We start from the raw sequence: 18548 nt of genomic DNA, 5'->3' as shown, positions 1-18548 counted from the left end.
ACAAATAGCACAAATTAGTGAAGAGGAAGAGTGAAACAGAAAGGTAATTTTATAATATTTCAAATAAAAAAATCAATACACAACTTGAGTAAAAAAAGCATAATTCAGCACATATGATTTGAATCTGAAGTATTAAATGGTTTTTAAAAACTTTATACGATATATTAATTTTAAAGATATTTTACTTGAAGTATATTCTTTACATGACTTTATCTACAAATCTATTCCATTCACTGTGACGTATGTAACCGACTGACTTTATTTTCCACAAAATACTGGCCATTACCTAGAAATCAATGTTGCTTTGACTGAATATTTCTTAATGTTTTATTTTTCCAAGAATAAACTTTACATTGATAAGTTACGCATTAGAATCAACACTTCTCTCTTTTGATAAAGTTACATCTTACGTTGCCCTTACTTTACTTTAGAATTTTCAAAAGAAAATGCTAAACCAACTACTACTGCAACTACCTATTCTGCAGTCATTTTAATACTAGAAGTAGAGGCTTGTTCCTGACCTTTGCACACTCTCTCATACTGTTGTATAGCTTCTTCCACCTTCTGATTACTTAACTGCTCCTGCAAAATGAAAGAATATGAATTAAATGCAAATGTAACTTAAACACACAGCAATATTTAATAGTGGGACTTGAAAACAAGGTTCGATATTAGGTTTGAAATCTATCTCCTACAAGGCTGACTACTAGTCTCAAGCCTCCAAATTTCTTTCACCTTGGAGAAAAGAGCAGGGTGAGAGTGGTAATAAAAAAAAATTTTTTTTAAAAGAATACTTTATACCTTTAATCTACCTAAACGTTACTTCCCAGTCATTTTACTTAACATTTTAAGCTACCATGTTCTCTTACACACCACAAAAAGCAGAAACAGGGAAATGAAGATTTACTATGCACTATTTAACAAAGGAAGAACAAGAGAAACCACAAAAATAAAAAAAGTTCCCTATCAGTAAACTCAAAAATGCAGAAAAAATAGGGCCCTCCATGCCCTCTAGGTAGAAAATAGCGAGGAGGTTTGAAAAAAATAACAGGAGCCTTAAGAGGCAAGATTAAATTCAGAGCACTGGAAATCCTCCAAGTCTAGTTTTAACCTATCAGGTAATCCAAACTCACTTCCTGTCTCATCTACCGTCAGCACTATCTCCTCACTTTGTAAGTCTCAGAATGAATCATTACAGAACTTGGAAATCTATGAATCCTATTATTAAAGTATAGATTGCTTTATTAGGATTATATTCAGTTAAAAATTAAAATCATGTGTTTACACCTGAATATTCATTAGTTTGTGTCATTTAAAAGCAAACATCCAAAAAATACAAATCCATTTTTTTACTGCTGCCTTATCCATTTAATTGATGTCAAGCAAAATATAACCATTCATAAAGGGATTTTGCTTTTTAAGTGTCCTTTTAAAAAATAATTTTTTATAAGACCTGAGCTTCATTTTCTTTTCACTTTTTATTTTGAAATGATTTTAGATTTGCAAAAGAGTTGCAAAGATAGCAGAGATTTCCTATATAACCACCACTTAGCTTCCCTTAATGTTAACATCTTATATTACCATGGTACATTTATTTAAAAATCAAGAAACATTGGACACAGAAAAATGAGCAGTTGAGTCTCAAAACTCTGCTATTTAGAACATGGAAACTGTTATTTAGAACAGTTTAATCATCTTTGTATGGAAAAAAGAAATTAGCATTGGTATAATACTTTACTTGGATTTCACCAGTTTTTCCACTGATGTCCTTTTCCTGTTCTAGGATCCCATACAGGACACAACACTGCATTCAGTCATCATGCCTCCTTAGTCTCCTCCAATTTGTGACAGTTCCTCAGTAATCCTTTTCTTTACGGACCCTGACACTTTTTATTGGTCAGATATTTTGTAGAACATCCTCAGTTTGGGTTGTCTGATGTTTCTCACAATTAGACTGAAGTAATGGATTTGGGGGAAAAATATCACAGCAGAGATGTACCCTTCTCGTCACATCAAATAAGGAAATACATGGTATCAATATGACTTACTACTAGTGATGCTCTTCTTCAACACTTGGTTAAGGTGATGTCTGCCAGGTTCCTCCACTGTAAAGTTACTATTTTTTCCTTTCTGTACTCTATTCATTAGAAGCAAATCACTATGGCCTTATTTTAAGCATTTTATTTTTATATTCCAAAAAAGATCAAAAGGGAATTTGTTATAAAAAACTGATAAATTTAATTAGACACTAAAATATACCAACACAATCTATTTAAACCATTTTTAAAAACAAAACTGTTACCCTGAGTTGCTGAATGGTTCGCTGTTTCATTTCTATTTCCTGAGAACACTGGTTTTTCTTTTTCTCTAGTTCATTAATTTTAATCCTTAGTAATTTCTCCTCATCACGCATAACAGACACCTACAAAGCAATGTTTATAAAACAAATTAAATATTTTTGAAAATACCAATTGCTTTTTGTTGTTTAAAATTCATGGCCACTGGTTCAAAGATTCATGTCCTTTAAAACTCATTAGAAAAATTAGATTCTAACATACTACATGATATGGCTTCAAATTATCAAAAAATTTCTTAATACTCTAAAGGAGAATGCATATGAAGAGATCATTTTCTTCTTACAGTATTTTAAGAATCTCAAACTCCATAAGTACTCTCAAAAAAGAATCAACATAGCACCTTGCATGCAACAGCAAAATCACTATCACAGAAAAATCAATCTAGATACTCTAGGGGTAAAATACTGGCTCATATTCCAAGGTTTATTGAGTAATGTGATCCAAGAATACAAGAAATACTTTAAAAGCTAATAGTGACACATAGAGGATGAAAATGGAACAATTACAAGATCAAAAGGTACTAATACAAGGGAAGGTCAATTGATTTTTGGTGTTACTAGTAACCTAATTCTACAAACTTGCTAGAGAAATCAAAAGCACTATGAACTACTATGCAAATCTTCACCAAAAAAAAAAAAAAAGAAACAAAGTAATCTATGTACATCTCTTAAGCCAATTTCCATCATAAGAATGCTAGAGATCTCAAAAACTGAAGGAAATTAACTCAAAAAAGGCCCCCTCATAAAAAGCATGGAGATGCCATAATAATAGTAGCTCTGAGTGGTTTGGTTTCAGGAGATTATTTTACATTTCTAGTCAGGCTTTCTGTATGTTCCAAATTTACTACAATAAATACATATTTCTCTTATAATCATATGTTAATAATATTTATTTTATCTGCTTATTTTTTTAAAAACTATGGGACTTCCAGTGAGAAACACCATCCTCGTCGATTTTACAGATATCAACTGTCAGCCAATATTAAATAGAGACTGTGTGTTGCCCTGAGATGCACATAAGGACTGCCTCAGTTTCTATCCTGGCCCTACTATTTACTAGCTAAGTGAACGTGGACAAGTTATTTCTTTCAGTGTGTGTTTCCTTATCCATAAAATGGAAGTTAAAAACAGTGCCTACCCCTAATATTGGTCTGAGAATTAAATGAGATGATATATGTAAACTCAGAATAACTGACCTAGAGTAAGCTGTTACTATTACTATTATTATCAGCATTGACACTGCACATTGTTTATTTTGAGAAATAGACTACCAATCATTAGAGTAATGCTAAATAGTCATCTATATAATAAATCATTTCTTAAAAAGAGATACTCCATAAATAGTGGTATGAAAAATCTTAAAAATAGAATAAATTTAAAAGCAATGCTTATGTATAGTTGATTTCATTTATAAAAATAAAAACATACAAGTATATGCAGTAATTATTTATACACATATATTATATTAAAGGCATATAAAAAGATCTAGAAGAACACAGATGGACTGCCAAGAGTGGTCATACTTAAGAGGACAGAGAAATGAGACTGAGAAGAGGGCTTTCACTTCTATCTTCATTTCTTAAAAAATATTTCCTAATAATGTATTACAATAAAAAGTTTTTAATTGGAAAAAGGAGCTACTTTTTAATAACCAAGTAACTGGTTCCATGTGAACACAAGTCAATTATGCCATGCTTGATAATGCTTACTGATAATCATGATGCCCAGAAATAGGATCTTAAACCAAGAAGTCACATGCCTGGAAAGCAAACAATCCAAGTCTTTTAGTGACAAACAAGGGCTTTTCCAAATGATGCCATACTGCTTTTAACTTGCTGATTTGACTAAAAATTTTTCTATTGCCTAATTATAGTTTAGGTCATCTTTACTGTCTTACATTTCTAATCGAATCTACCTGTTAAATGTTTGTCACATGGCCTAGAAACTTTCTGTGTGTAATTTTCAGAAACAACATAAATTTTGCATTTTATCTATGGTGGTATTGTTTATATTTTTCTTCCACTGATTAAAAACTTCATTACATTTCCCTTATTATGAATGAATACATATTCATTGTAAGAAATTAACAAATGCAACAAGTAAAACTTTAAAAAAATTACCTAGACTGCCATTACCTAAGATAATCAAAATATAAAATAATTACATTTTGATATATTTCCTTGCAGTCTATATTGTTACGCAAATTTTTCAGTTTTAATCCTAGAGATATAAAATTGGCTCTAGTTTCTATTACTTAAACATTATCACATAAGTATTTTCCCATATTATCATAAAAACTGAGAACTTATCATCGTACTTAAATCAGAATCCTGCTAAATATACTGACAATGAATATAGGAACTTAACCAATGATAAAGCTATGGGAAACACAATTTACACATCTCTACTATAAATGAAGCAACAGAACTTGGGCCCAAGCTTCCAGCCATCAGAGTGCTTAAGAAGCTGGCAGAGAAAAAAAGAACCTCTGCTCACAGAAATGCAGAGGGTACTAGCCGCAAGAGCTTCTCTTCCTCTACCTCTTCTTTCCTACTACAGGCCTGACAGGCATGGAAATTATTTATTTAGTCAAAAAGATCATACTCATTCTTATTTTTTGATTCATTTTTAGTTAACAATAATACTATATTATTGTGGGAGTTTTCTTATGTTAAATGAAAAATTGTTCTAGAACTTCAATTTTAAGTAGTTTAGAAGAAACTAACTAATCCACTGTTGAAAACAAAAAATGTTGGATAAAAAAAAAAATTGTGATCTTTTTAAACGCACTGAGGAACTAACAAGAAAAGTAAGAAATACTGAGACAAAAAAACTATGTGAGAAAAGAATCAGAAATAAGTGGAGTGCTAACTGATGCTGGCTTTTGTTTTGAGGACATTCACAGAATAACGTGGTCTGATTTTCAAAAGAATGGTAAAAAATAATGCTATTAAAATAAAGAACTTCAAACATTAAAAGAGAAAAGGTAAACTAGAAGATATTTGCAATATATTTAACTGACAAAGAGTTAGATTCAAGAATAAAGTTCTACACAATAATGAAAAATGATAGCACAATTAAAAGAAAATGTGAACAAACAGATTTTACAGAGGGGAAACTGGAATAGACAAACAGCCAATAAAAACATGAATAGATACTGCACTTGACTAGTAATTAGAGGAATGCAATTTCAAACCACAATGAGATACCCCTTCATATCCTCTGACCCAGTAATTCTACCCCCGGAATCTAAACTCTTGTACAGTAGTACCATGAGTATGTATAAGATAAGAACACTGTTTCTAAGAGAACAAAAAGGAAACAATCTAAATGGTCAACAGAAGAATGGATAAATAAATTGTAGTTATGTCACACAATGGAGTATTATATAGCAGTGACAGTAATTAATTACAACTGTACATAAATGAATCTCAGCAATATGATGTGAAAACTAAGTCTCAGAGGATTATAATATATTGCTTAGAGATAAATAACAAATATGGTTTAAATTATATTTTTAAAAGTTAAGAAAAGATAAAGACAAAGCATTTAGTATATTAACTTCTATGGGGGTAGGAAACATGGAATAGAGATGGGACCCATAAGCATTTGTTGTCTCAACTTCTTCGGACCTCACACGCTTAAGTACTCTTTTGTAACTAACTCAGAGTAATAAAAGATAATTCTTTAAAACTGTTTCAGCTTTTAGAAAAAGTCTAAGTATGATACAAAATCAAGCAGTCATAAAAGAAAAATTAATTTAAACTTATGAAAATCAAAATTTGCTCCAAGGCAAAAAAGAACCATAATCAAAATCAAGAAAAATGGCAATGGGATGGGATCTGCAATTCATATCCTTAAAAGGCTAATTTCCTGAATATGTAATAAGCTCTTATAAGGCAATAATAATAAAAAAAAAAAAGCCCAACAACCCAAACTAAAAAGACAAAGGATATGAATACACAGTTCATAGAAAAAAAAAAAAAGATACAAATGGCTTTTAAACAAAAAGATGCTCACACATAATTAGAGAAATGCAAATTAGAATTATAGTGAGATACACTATGCACCTGTCAAATTAGCAAATATCAAAAAAGTATGATAAAATACTACTTTATGAATAAGGGTGTAGAGAAAAAGACATTGCTTTATTCTCATACATTACTTCTGGCATGTAAATTGGCATAATCTCTAAAGAACAAAATAAATATCAAAATTACAAATGAATGAAACAGTCACTCATAAATTCCACTTTTAGGAATTATACCACAGAAAGACTTGCAAATGTTCAAAATGACACTGCTGCATAAGTTGAATCAGCAGAAGACTGGAAACTATCTGAATTGTCCAACAAGAGTGAAGCAATTAACTAATGGTAAATAAATTTTATAGTCATAAAAAAGCTTATTTGGAGACTCTTTATATCCTGATATGAAATGACAGCCAAGATATATTATTAAGTGAAAAAACAAAGGTTCACAACAGTGTTTACAGGATACTTTCAGTTTTTATAGGAAGAGAAAGAAAAGATAGAGAAGGCAGGAGAAGTAAAGAGAAAGAAAATATTTGGTAACATTTGATGACTTGGAGAGAAACCTCATGGCTGGAAGGGGTGGGAGGGAGTTTTTTCCTCACTATATACTACTTTTGTATGTTGTGAATTTGAAATCATATGACTGTATCTTCTATTTTTTTTTGCAAGGAAGATTAGCCCCAAGCTAACATCCGATGCCAATCCTCCTCTTTTTTAGCTGAGGAAGATTGGCCCTGAGCTAACATCCATGCCCATCTTCCTCTATTTTATACGGGACGCCGCCACAGCATGGCTTGACAAGCAGCACATCGGTGCACGCCCAGGATCCGAACCCGCCAACCCTGGGCCGCCAAAGTGGAGCGCGCACACTTAATCACTATGCCACCAGGCCAGCCCCTCTATCTCCTATTTTAATAACAACTTGTTACAACTGCACTGCATACTCTCCTAAACACTATCTGCAAACAAAAGTTTGCTTTTCACTTTTTAGGGGGAACTTGAACTTAGCAGCCCTTAAAAGAAAATAAAGATGATAATCTTATATAAGGCACATATTTTTCTTAATGTTGGACATTCTTTAGTTTAAGCTGACTAAATTTTCTTTGGTGAAATAATCATTCTCACCTTTTTAAGAAAAACTATGAAGTTGACAAATGTTCTGTTCAATCCTAAAACTAGTCTAAACTTACATAAGAAAAACAATCTTTATCATTTAAATTGGCCACACGACTTTTCAAATAATCTACCTCTTTCTGTACTTGCTCAATCTGTTTTTTGGCATCAGCCAGTTTCTCTTTCAGCTCAACATAATCTTCTTCCTTCCTCTGAAGATCTGCTTTCAGATTCTGGGTAAGAGCAAAGCTGGCAGAGAGCTCCTCTTTCAACCTGAAAAATACAAACCACTTTTCTATAGTGACACACCGCCATCCACTTAAGATCATCCACGTGAGCTAGTAACAATCTATAAAATTGCATCTTTTCACAAATTCGGAATGTCCAAACCACGAATGAGTCCATGAGTCCTTCAGAGAGGATTTCAGGAGATTTTATAAACAGATCTTTGCATGTAATTTTGTTCCAAAGGTTTACATAAACAAAAGTTAAAGTTCTTCACTCATCATACTTGCTATATTTACCAGATTAAGTTACGCCCACTTAAATTATTTAAAAGCTATATAAGAAAATCAATAAAATGAATGTTTTGCATATTTTAAAATATTTTAATAACATTTAGCTTACTTTTCTGTTTCTTGCCAGTTGGTTTCTTTTTCTTCTTCCTTTAATTGAAGTGAATGCTTTGCATCTTGCAGGTTATTTGTTAAATGTGTGATTTCTTCTTTTAACTTAACTTCCCTTTCACTTAATTCTTTGGTGTTTTTGATAGAATCCTGAAGATTTGCTTGAAATTCCTTTAGATTTTTTTCTAGGTTTAAGATGATAGTTTCTTTTTCCAAAATTTCTTGCTCTAACTTGGCTGAACGGCTACATTCATCTTTCTGAGTTTCTAAGATTGCTTCAAGTTCCTTTACTTTCACTTTATACCAAGCAACATCTTGTGTAAGTTCTGAAAGTGCTCTCTTTCCTTCAACTACATGCTGTACTTGCAAATCAAGACTAATGTTTTTTTCTTGCAATTCTTCTTTCAGCTGCTGTATAAGACTTTCTTTCTCTCTTAGTAGGTCATCTCGATTTTTATTGTCCCTCTCCTCTATTTTTAGTCTATTGTTTTCATCCTTATAGCCTTTTACTTCTGCCTGTAATTTTTCAATTTGTTGCTCCAGTTCCTGGATCTGATGACTTTTTTTGGAAGAAGCCTTTACAATCTCCTTACATTCTTCCCAAATGGCTTCAATACTAGAGTGGAAAGAACTTTCCCTACTGAGTTCTTGAATATGATATTCTTTAACCTGCTTGCTTACCAAATAATCATTATCCAAAAGGTGTAACTGTGTATTTGGCAAATTATTCTCTTGAGAACCACTTGACAGATCCCTGAGATTGAGTAAATCTATGTTTGAGATCTGAGAAACTGAATCAAGTGTACGTAGTTCATCTATTTTTGCTTGCATTAATTTTATTTGTGAAACATTATTTGTGATGTTTCTTCTAGTGGTTTCTAGCTCCTTTGACAATTTCATGATCTTTTCCTCCTGTTCTTGATTTATACCTCTCTGCATATGTAATTCAGAAATTGCATTGTCATAATTGGACTGAATTTGTTGGACTTCTATACTTAAAGTAAAACTCTTTTTCTCAGAAAAAGAAAGTTCCTGTTGCAAACTAACAATCTGTTTATTTAATTCTGCTTTTTCTTCCTTTTCATTTTTAAGTTCATTCTCAACAATGAGTAAATGTGTTTTCAGCTCATTATTTTCTTGTAAAACTCTAATGTCTTCCTCATCTTCTGAAATGCTCTGTCGCATTTCTTCACTTTTGTTTTGGTCTTCAGTGACAGTTGGACTAACATGTATAGGTCCTTTAAAAATAAGAAAATTGTTACTAATCTGGTAAACCTTAATAAAACCAAAAATTTACCATATAAGCCAATATTCAAACATATGAAACATATGAAAGCAAACTTTTAATGAAAAACAGCAATAAGTTATTGAGTGAAAAAGAAAAAACAGGTTGCACAACATACACAGTATAAGCCCATTTATGTAAAAATTACAGTTTCTAAGTTAATGTAGAGAGAGAGAGTTAGCAAAAGAAGTACACCAAAATGACAACAGCTACCTCTGAGAAGGATTACCAGTTATTTCTACTTTCTTTGTATAACTTTCAATATTATTTAAAGTTTCTACCACAAATGTTTATTATCGTTACAATATGCCACAGAGGGGAGATCACATAAGATACTCCAAAGCAGACATCTCATATCCTAAAGAAGTTTTTTGTTTTTTTTACATCAGTATGAACTCATGCATTTAAACACAATTGAGATGTTTTTGTGTTTTTTGTGAGGAAGATCAGCCCTGAGCTAACATCCATGCCAATCTTCCTCTTTTTGCGGAGGAAGACCGGTCCTGGGCTAACATCTGTGCCTATCTTCCTCCACTTTATATGGGACACCGCCACAACATGGCCTGACAAGTGGTGCATCTGTGCGCACCCGGGATCTGAACCCAGGCCACCAGCAGCGGAGTGCGCGCACTTAACTGCTATGCCACGGGGCCAACCCCTAAAGAACAGTTTTGTGTGTGTGTGTGAGGAAGATCATCCCTGAGCTAACATCCATGCTAATCTTCCTCTTTTTTTTTGCTGAGGAAGACTGGCTCTGAGCTAACATCTATTGCCAATATTCCTCCTTTTTTTTCCCCCAAAGCCCCAGTAGATAGTTTTATGTCATAGTTGCACATCCCTCTAATTGCTGTATGTGGGACTTGGCCTCGGCATGGCCGGAGAAGCGGTGCGTCACTGCACGCCTGGGAAACGAACCCAGGCCACCAGTAGCGAAGCGCGCGCACTTAACCGCTAAGCCACGGGGCCGGCCCACCTTAAGAACAGTTTTAACATACAATTATATTACAGATCTACTAAATGAGTGATTTGAAAACTGAGTACCTTAAATTTTCATAGCTAAAATTGGGGGAAAAAAATGGTTGAAATTCTGGAAAGTCTAATGTAGCCTTAGCCCTCACAAGCTGTATAACTCAATAAACTGCTTAACCCTATGACTCTTTCTTCAAATGTAAAATGGAAATAATAATACTACTACCTATCTCAGAGTTATCGTGAAGATCAAGACAAGAAATGAGCTTAGAACACTGTGCTTGGGATCTAGTTAGCTATTATTAGAACCTGAAAATCTGTACACAAGAGTTCAGCTAATTAAAAACTGAATAAGTTAGCCTTCTTCAGGCTCAATATCTACATTTCTAGAATAAGGGTATTTCTACCCGCCCTATTACTCTGCAGGATAGTGTTAAGAGGCTAAAATGTGTTAATATATAATGTATGTTAAAGCATTTTGTACATGTTACATAAATACAAAATCTTTAACAATTATAATAGTTAATATAGATTACACTATACCCAGAGTAGATGCACTATTAGCTAAAACTTAATTCTTAACATTCACATAGACAAATTAACTCACCTCCACAACTGTCTAGTATAAATTACAGCCACACATCGCTTAATGAGGAGGATGCGTTCTGAGAAATGCATTGTTAGGCAATTTCATCATTGTGCAAACTTCACAGAGTATACTTACACAAACCTAGATGGTATAGCCTACTACACACCTAGGCTATACAGTATGAATCATTACGGGACCACTGTCATATATGCAGTCCGTGGCTGACCAAAATGTCGTTATGCAGCACATGACTGCATGCTCAAGTTATTCTCGTAGATTTTATAATTAAATCTTGAAACATAATTCTCAATTCTCTAGATACACAAATTTATCTTTTTATGTTTTCATAAAATTTCCATTATTATAATCAGGGTCCGATGAGTGTCTCACATCCTAGGAAAATTACTTCAAAACATTTAAGAATCTGACTCTCCAAGTTTTTAAATTCTTTTCCTGTTTTATTTCACTTCATGGTCTGACGTTTATACTTGAACTTTCTATACATCATTGCTCTGATATAATCAACTCCATATGTCCTTTTGACCTTCACTCACTCCCCTACTGACATTTATCTGTCAATTTCACCTATATTTACATTTGGATCCTCACTAAGCACGTAAGAAACAAATTCCTCAGGCTTAAAGGTCTCAGATATAATATGAAGTACAAGCAGTAGTAATCCATAAAAGCAGAAGACAGATGTAAGGAAGGGTTGGTTTGAAATCCTCATTAAGAAACCTATTACTTTCAGTTGGTTTCTGTCCAATGAATATAAGAAGTGTATTTTACAGTTCTTTTCTTTTTAGTGAGCCCGCATATTATCCTACAAATTAGCACATTATATTATATTGAAATAATGTTTGTCGCTCTCATCTACCAGATTCCAAACTCCCTGATTGTAGACTGTGTCTTACTCATCTTTATGTACCTGAACAATAATCCTAAATGAAATATTTCTGAAATTCAGCTGCATCACGTTTTCTTTTTTAAAGAATATCATTGTACCATAAAAATATAATTTTTGCAATCAGTAACCTATTTTGGTTCTAGATATGTGCAAATTCATAATCTGACATGCCTCAGTTATATTAACTTGGTTACTTTAGCATAATTTTATGTTTAAAATTTTAAGGCCCTCTCCTTACAACATCTTTTTATAAAAGGGATTCTCTAGCTTTATTGGGCAGAATTACCAAGGGAGTTTATTAAACTGCAGATTCCTAGGAACAAACACCCAAGATTCTGATATGGTAAATCTGGAGTATATTGTTACTTGCAACACTTTGAGAATTACTGCTCTGTGTATTTATTTTTAAAAATTTCTGCAAGAAGTTGACAGTCACCTCTGTAATACATTTGGAATCTAAACATATCAATCTGCTTCACATCAAAAATCTCATGTAGTTATGAGATTCAAGCCTGTAAATTTAACCCCTGCCTCTGGCAGGCTCTTGTGTATCCAAGATGAGAGATGATAGTAGCCCATGGGATGCACACGTACTGAATCTGTTCAATGAAGAATGCAACATTTTTGAAATCATAAAAAGCTCTTTGAGATGAAATCTACCATCCTATTCTGTCTTCCTATAAACTAATCACTGTTGAAGTTGTGAGCAAAATAAAGGAAAAGCATAAGCATTTATAAAAGGTTGTTCAGATACCATTATACAATACGGTGGAAAAAACTTAAGTGATTGTTCTTAAGATTTTTAATCCTATGACTCCCTTTGATAAATTAAAATCCTAGCCTTCTCCCAGCATTACTCTGATACCAAAGCCCGATAAGGACACTAAAGAAAAGAATAGTACAGGCCAATATCCCTGATGAACATAGATGCAAAAATCCTCAACAAAATATTAGCAAAGCAAATTCAACAGTACATTAAAAGAATCACACACCAAGAAAAAGTGGGATTTATCCCAATGATGCAAGAATGGTTCAACATGTGCAAATCAATGTGATACACATTAACAAAAAGAAGGATAAAAATCACATGATCACCTCAATAGATGTAGAAAAAGCATTTAACAAAATTCAACATCCTTTCACGATAAAAACTCTCAACAAACTGGGTAGAGAGGGGACATACCTCAACAGAGTATATGGCAAGGACATATATGACAAGCCCACAGCTAACATCATACTCAACAGAGAAAGGCTGAAAGCGTTTCCTCTAAGATCAAGAACAAGACAAGGATATCTACTCTCACCACTTCTATTCAACATAGTGCAGGAAGTCCTAGCCAGAGCAGTTAGGCAAGAAAAAGAAATAAAAGGCATCCAAATTGGAAAGGGGGAAATAAAATTGTCCATTTGCTGATGACATGATCTTACATATAGAAAATCCAAAAGACTCCACCAAAAAAACTATTAGAACTAATAAAAGAATTCAGTAAAGTTGCAGGATACAAAATCAATACACAAAAATCTGTTGCATTTCCATACACTGATAACAAACTATCAGAAAGAGAAATTAAGAAAACAATACCATTTACAATAGCATCAAAAAGAATAAAATACTTAGGAATAAATTTAACCAAGGAAGTCAAAGATCCATACACTAAAAAGACACAAATAAATGTAAAAGTAATCCATGAACATGGATTAGAAGAATTAATATTGTTAAATATCCATACTACCCAAAGCAAGCTACAGATTCAATGCTACGGCATTGAATTCCAATTCCAATGGCATTTTTCACAGAAAGAGAAAAAAAAATCCTAAAATTCCTAGAAGAAAACATAGAGGGTAAGCTCCTTGACATTGGTCCTTGAAGACGATTTTTTGGATTTGACACCAAAAGCAAAGGCAATAAAAGCAAAAATAAGCAGGTGGGACTACATAAAAACAAAAAGCTTCGGCACAGCAAAGGAAGCCAACAAAACGAAAAGGCAATCTATGGAATGGGAGAAAATATTTGCAAACCATATATCCAATAAGGGGTTAATATCCAAAATGTACAAAGAACTCATATGACTCAATAACAAAAAAACAAATAACCCTACTAAAAAGGACCTGAATAGAGGTCCTTTGCCCTCTATTTTTCCAAAGAACACATAACAAATAGCCAACAGATATATGAAAAAGTGCTCAATATCACTAATTATCAGGGAAATGCAAATCAAAACCACAACGAGACATCACGTCACACCTGTTAGGATGTCTATTATCAAAAAGACAACATAAGAAATGCCCGTGAGGATGTGAAGAAAAGGGAATCCTTGTACACTGACAGTGGGAATGTAAACTGGTGCAGCCACTAGGAAAACCAGTATGAAGGTTCCTAAAAAAATTAAAAATAGACCTATCATATGACTCAACAATCCCACTTTTGGATATATATCCAAAGGAAACAAAATTTCTATCTCAAAGAGGTATCTGCACCACCCTGTTCATGGCAGCATTATTCACAATACTCAAGACATGGAAACAACCTAAGGGTCCATCAACAAATGAATGGATAAAAAAATGTGGTATAATGGAACAATGGAATATTATTCAGCCTTAAAAAAAAAAAGGAAATCTACCCATTTTCAACAACATGGATGAACCCGGAGAACACTATACTAAGTGAGAGAAAGACAAATACTGCATGGTATCAGTCACATGCAAGTGAAAAAAAGATTATTCAGAGAAACAGAGAGTAGACTGGTGGTTGCCAGAGGATGGGGGTTGAGGAAATAGGGAGAGGCTGGTAAAAGCGTACAAGCTTTCAGTTACAAGATAAATAAGGTCTGAGGATCTAATGTGTAACACAGTGACTATAGTTGATAATACTGTATTGTATAACTGAAATTTGTTTAAAGATTAGTAGAACTTGAGCGTTCTCACTAAAAAAGAGAGAAAAACAAGGTAAATACGTGAGGTGATGGATGTGGTAATTAATGATGGTATGGTGGGAATCATGTATATGTATATCAAATCATGTTGTACACTTTAAATATATTACAATATAATTTGTCAATTATACCTCAATAAAGCTAGAAAAAAAAAAAATCCCAGCTTTCTCAAGGTACTGATTTGTCCCCATTGAGAGTATGCCCCTATCCAAAAATCACTATATAATCTGGGAATCTCACCTCCCTACTCTATCCAAGAATTTATCTAGTTTTACTTTCCATAGTGTATATGCAAAAACAAGCTTTATTAGTTAAGTTTTCATTTTTCAAATACAATCCATATTCTTTTCCTTCACCCAATTGTCTAAATGCTCTTAGGTAGCTATAATCGTGTAATCCCATTATTGGATCCCAAAATCCCTTTTCTTTAATACAGACTAATTTTAAAAGCTCACTGGACAAGGTTTTATTATCTATAACTTATATTGTCTCTCCTGCCTCAAAGAGGATGGGAAACACATGGCATTACCCCTGCTGTATAGCCTCACTTCCTTAAAAGCTGCTGAGTTAGTTTTGAAGCTTTTCTTATGTTTGTAGTTACATCTTCCTTATTTATTGCCTCAAGATTCTCAGTTTATTCTAAGGATTCCAGCTACTCTGGAATCTTAAAAGATTTGTCCTTATTCACTTTTACAACAAACTTGCCCACTTACTCTTACCGATTTTTTTTTAATAATCTTCAACCAATATATTATTTTTCATCAGATTGTCTCCTAGCATCTTATAAAGTTGTGGCAAGTCATCTCAAAGTGGAATAACCTGGACTACTCCACTGGTTCAGACTTCTGTTGTACTTCCCATTTAATGTAATTCTCTACTTATGATGCTATTTTCACACCTATGACTTCATCAGTGGAAATGACTAATCGAGATAACTAAATGATGATGATTAAGAGTCCTGGATTTCTTTTTCCTAACTTAGAAACGTTTTAAAAAAATCCTCTTGCTCTTTAAAAAAGACAAGTTATAAAAATGTCTGAACCCTTTATCAGGAAAGAGAGATGGGATCTAAGCAAGTTAAAAATGACAACAATCAGAAATTCAGAGCTCACAAATAGATCCTGACTATCCTGAGCGAAGAGATTTGAGTCATGCATACCATATGGATCTAGTCCCTAAGCCCTGAAGTGAACATAGAAAGCTCAATAAAACTTTTGTGATCAAGCAATGTTGTTTTCTTAATTTTACTGTATTTTAAGAACTAGGATAATTACATAATATAAAGTAAATCAAACTAATTTGTTTTGTGCCTGATTTTCTTTTTCATGTATTCATACTATTCTTTCAGAAATTTTAAAATGTTTTATATCAAAAGATTTATAGAACATATTCAGGACAGCCTTGTCAGAGAGAGATTAAAGTATCAGTTCAGCAACAAAGATGGGAAAAAGACTCTAAAGTATCTAAGGCTAACTTATAAAAAGTAAACATAATGAGAATGGAATGCCATCAACACTTTAACTCAATATTTACACTACATTCAACTATACTTATACTGCTTACTCTATTTTGTTATAAAAATTACAGTTTTGATTGAAAAATTACAGGTAAGTCGATTGTGTCATATCTCCGGTTTGTCTCCTTTATCACTACCTGAAGGCTTATTTCTTGGACTGTTTGCATGGTTACCAGCTTCCTCAAAGTACAGATACAGTGACCTCAAACTAGTATATTCATTTTCATAGGGAAATCACTTTGCATTTCCTTTTAAGAACAGAAAATATGCCTCCTAGGGGGCCGGCCCCGTGGCTTAGTGGTTAAGTGCGCGCGATCCACTACTGGCGGCCTGGGTTGGGATCCCGTGCGTGCACTGACGCACCACTTGTCCGGCCATGCTGAGGCCGTGTCCCACCTACGGCAACTACAAGGACGTGCAACTATGACATACAACTATCTACTGGAGCTTTGGGGAGAAAAAAAGGAGGAGGACTGGCAATAGATGTTAGCTCAGGGCCGGGCTTCCTCAGCAAAAAGAGGAGGATTGGCATGGATGTTAGCTCAGGGCTGATGTTCCTCACAAAAAAAAAAAGAAGCTTTAAAAAAAGAAAATATGCCTCCTATGAAACTATAAACACTCGATCCTATCCTAGTGGTTATAGGAGTCACATATTTTGTTCTGGAGATTTTTTAATAGCAGGTAGAGGAAGGAGGGTTATAGCTATGATTTTCATATGATCCCTCATGTAGTTCCTATAATCTCTAATAACATGAATACTCAAGAAATAACCAAATTGGTTGTGAATTTAAGGAGAAAAAAATATTTTGTTACCTAAACTTACTCAAATCTACCCACATCCAAATTATTTATAGTTAACAACTATAGTTCTTAAATAATCTTCTTTTTCATGAATGGGTTACCTTTAGGATTAGTCACACTACATACATTATTTGCTCCTGGCCACTCTCACTTCCTGGTGAACTATTGATCCTACATTCTCAACTACTCTATGGCACTGACCAAAGTGAAACAGAGAGGAACAGTGCTATGGAAATCAGAGCAAAGTTATCCTCCCAGTAGCAAAGGCACCCCTCCTTCAATGGATAACAGAAGGCTGACTATGCATATTAGTCTCAATCTATCAGCTCACACAAGCACTGGACATCCTATAAACCATGTATCTAATGCTATATTATCTTTTAAGGCATCTACTTCTGAAAATATTTATTTTACTGAGGTTCTATGAGATATTTATTAAGTTGGTGTATTATCCAATGGTTTTCATCCTTGACAACCTCAGGAGGCAGGTAGTATTTATTTTACTAATCAGGAAAGTAAGACTTAACTTATCCATTTTTCTCAAGGTGAAGCAGCTAGTCAGGTTTTAAAGCTAATGTGCTTTCTCTTAGAAGCCCTACCTCCCTGATATATCACTTTTCCAAAAGAAATAATGAATAGCTTAGAGAGAATATAAAAGTTGATATGTTTTTCCACATAAACAGGGAGCTATAGTATAGAGTAAGCATGCACCCACATTGTTTTAGTAATTCTACAGCAAATACATCAACTAGAGCGCATTTGTCTTTGGTAATGTTCAGCTCAAAGCCTTACTGGCAAATGTCCTTTTCTCCAAATGAATAAAGAATGCACAGGAAGAAGACAATGTGAAGAAATTTTGGCAAAAAAAGGTACTATAATTATGAAAATGAAAGTGCTAAGTTTTAACTATTATAAGCACAGAAGTAAAAGAATTATAGGCATGCAAAAGTGATAAAAGCATAAAATCTAAAAATACATTTATTAAACTAAAAGACAGCTTTAAATACACCCATTCTCTAGACAGTTTACAACATGTTAGCATAAAAATTAGTGACATTTAGATTTCCTCAAGGTTTTTCCTTACACAAGTAAATTTCCTCCTATTTGCAACTTTTCTGTTTACTGGTTTAGGAATTAGCTTTCTTAAAAGCCTTCTGCTGGCAGCTGAAGCAGTACCTTTCTTTGCTGGTGGTTCATCTTGTTGAAGTTCATTTTCATTTAATCTTTTTCTTCCTAAATAGATTTTCATCTTGCTGTCCTTAGGCATTTCAACTGTTTCATTACAAGCCAATTTATTGTTTATTATTAAAGATGTACCAGCCTTCTCCTAAAGCAAAATAAATTAAGATTAGTTCACATATAGAAAGCTAGAAGAAATGTAAAAACAATATAAATTTTGTTTCAATAGTGTATCATAAAA

At 33.3% G+C, this 18548-nt stretch overlaps 1 protein-coding gene across 6 annotated transcripts in view; it reads right to left on the bottom strand.

Annotated features, from left to right (window-relative positions):
* Window positions 1-18548, bottom strand: part of KIF20B (kinesin family member 20B) — a 77050-nt gene that overhangs the window by 27651 nt on the left and 30851 nt on the right. For all 6 annotated transcript variants that reach the window (XM_058543509.1, XM_058543510.1, XM_058543511.1 and 3 more), the window contains 5 exons: window positions 18305-18455; window positions 8130-9366; window positions 7637-7775; window positions 2303-2422; window positions 522-582 (listed from right to left, as the gene is read on the bottom strand). In XM_058543509.1, the coding sequence (XP_058399492.1) occupies window positions 522-582; window positions 2303-2422; window positions 7637-7775; window positions 8130-9366; window positions 18305-18455 (1708 nt within the window). The remainder of the gene's footprint in view (window positions 1-521; window positions 583-2302; window positions 2423-7636; window positions 7776-8129; window positions 9367-18304; window positions 18456-18548) is intronic.

Source organism: Diceros bicornis, chromosome 6 (assembly GCF_020826845.1).
Source record: "Diceros bicornis minor isolate mBicDic1 chromosome 6, mDicBic1.mat.cur, whole genome shotgun sequence".
Lineage (NCBI taxonomy): Eukaryota > Metazoa > Chordata > Mammalia > Perissodactyla > Rhinocerotidae > Diceros > Diceros bicornis.
This window is presented reverse-complemented; position numbering and strand designations above follow the sequence as displayed.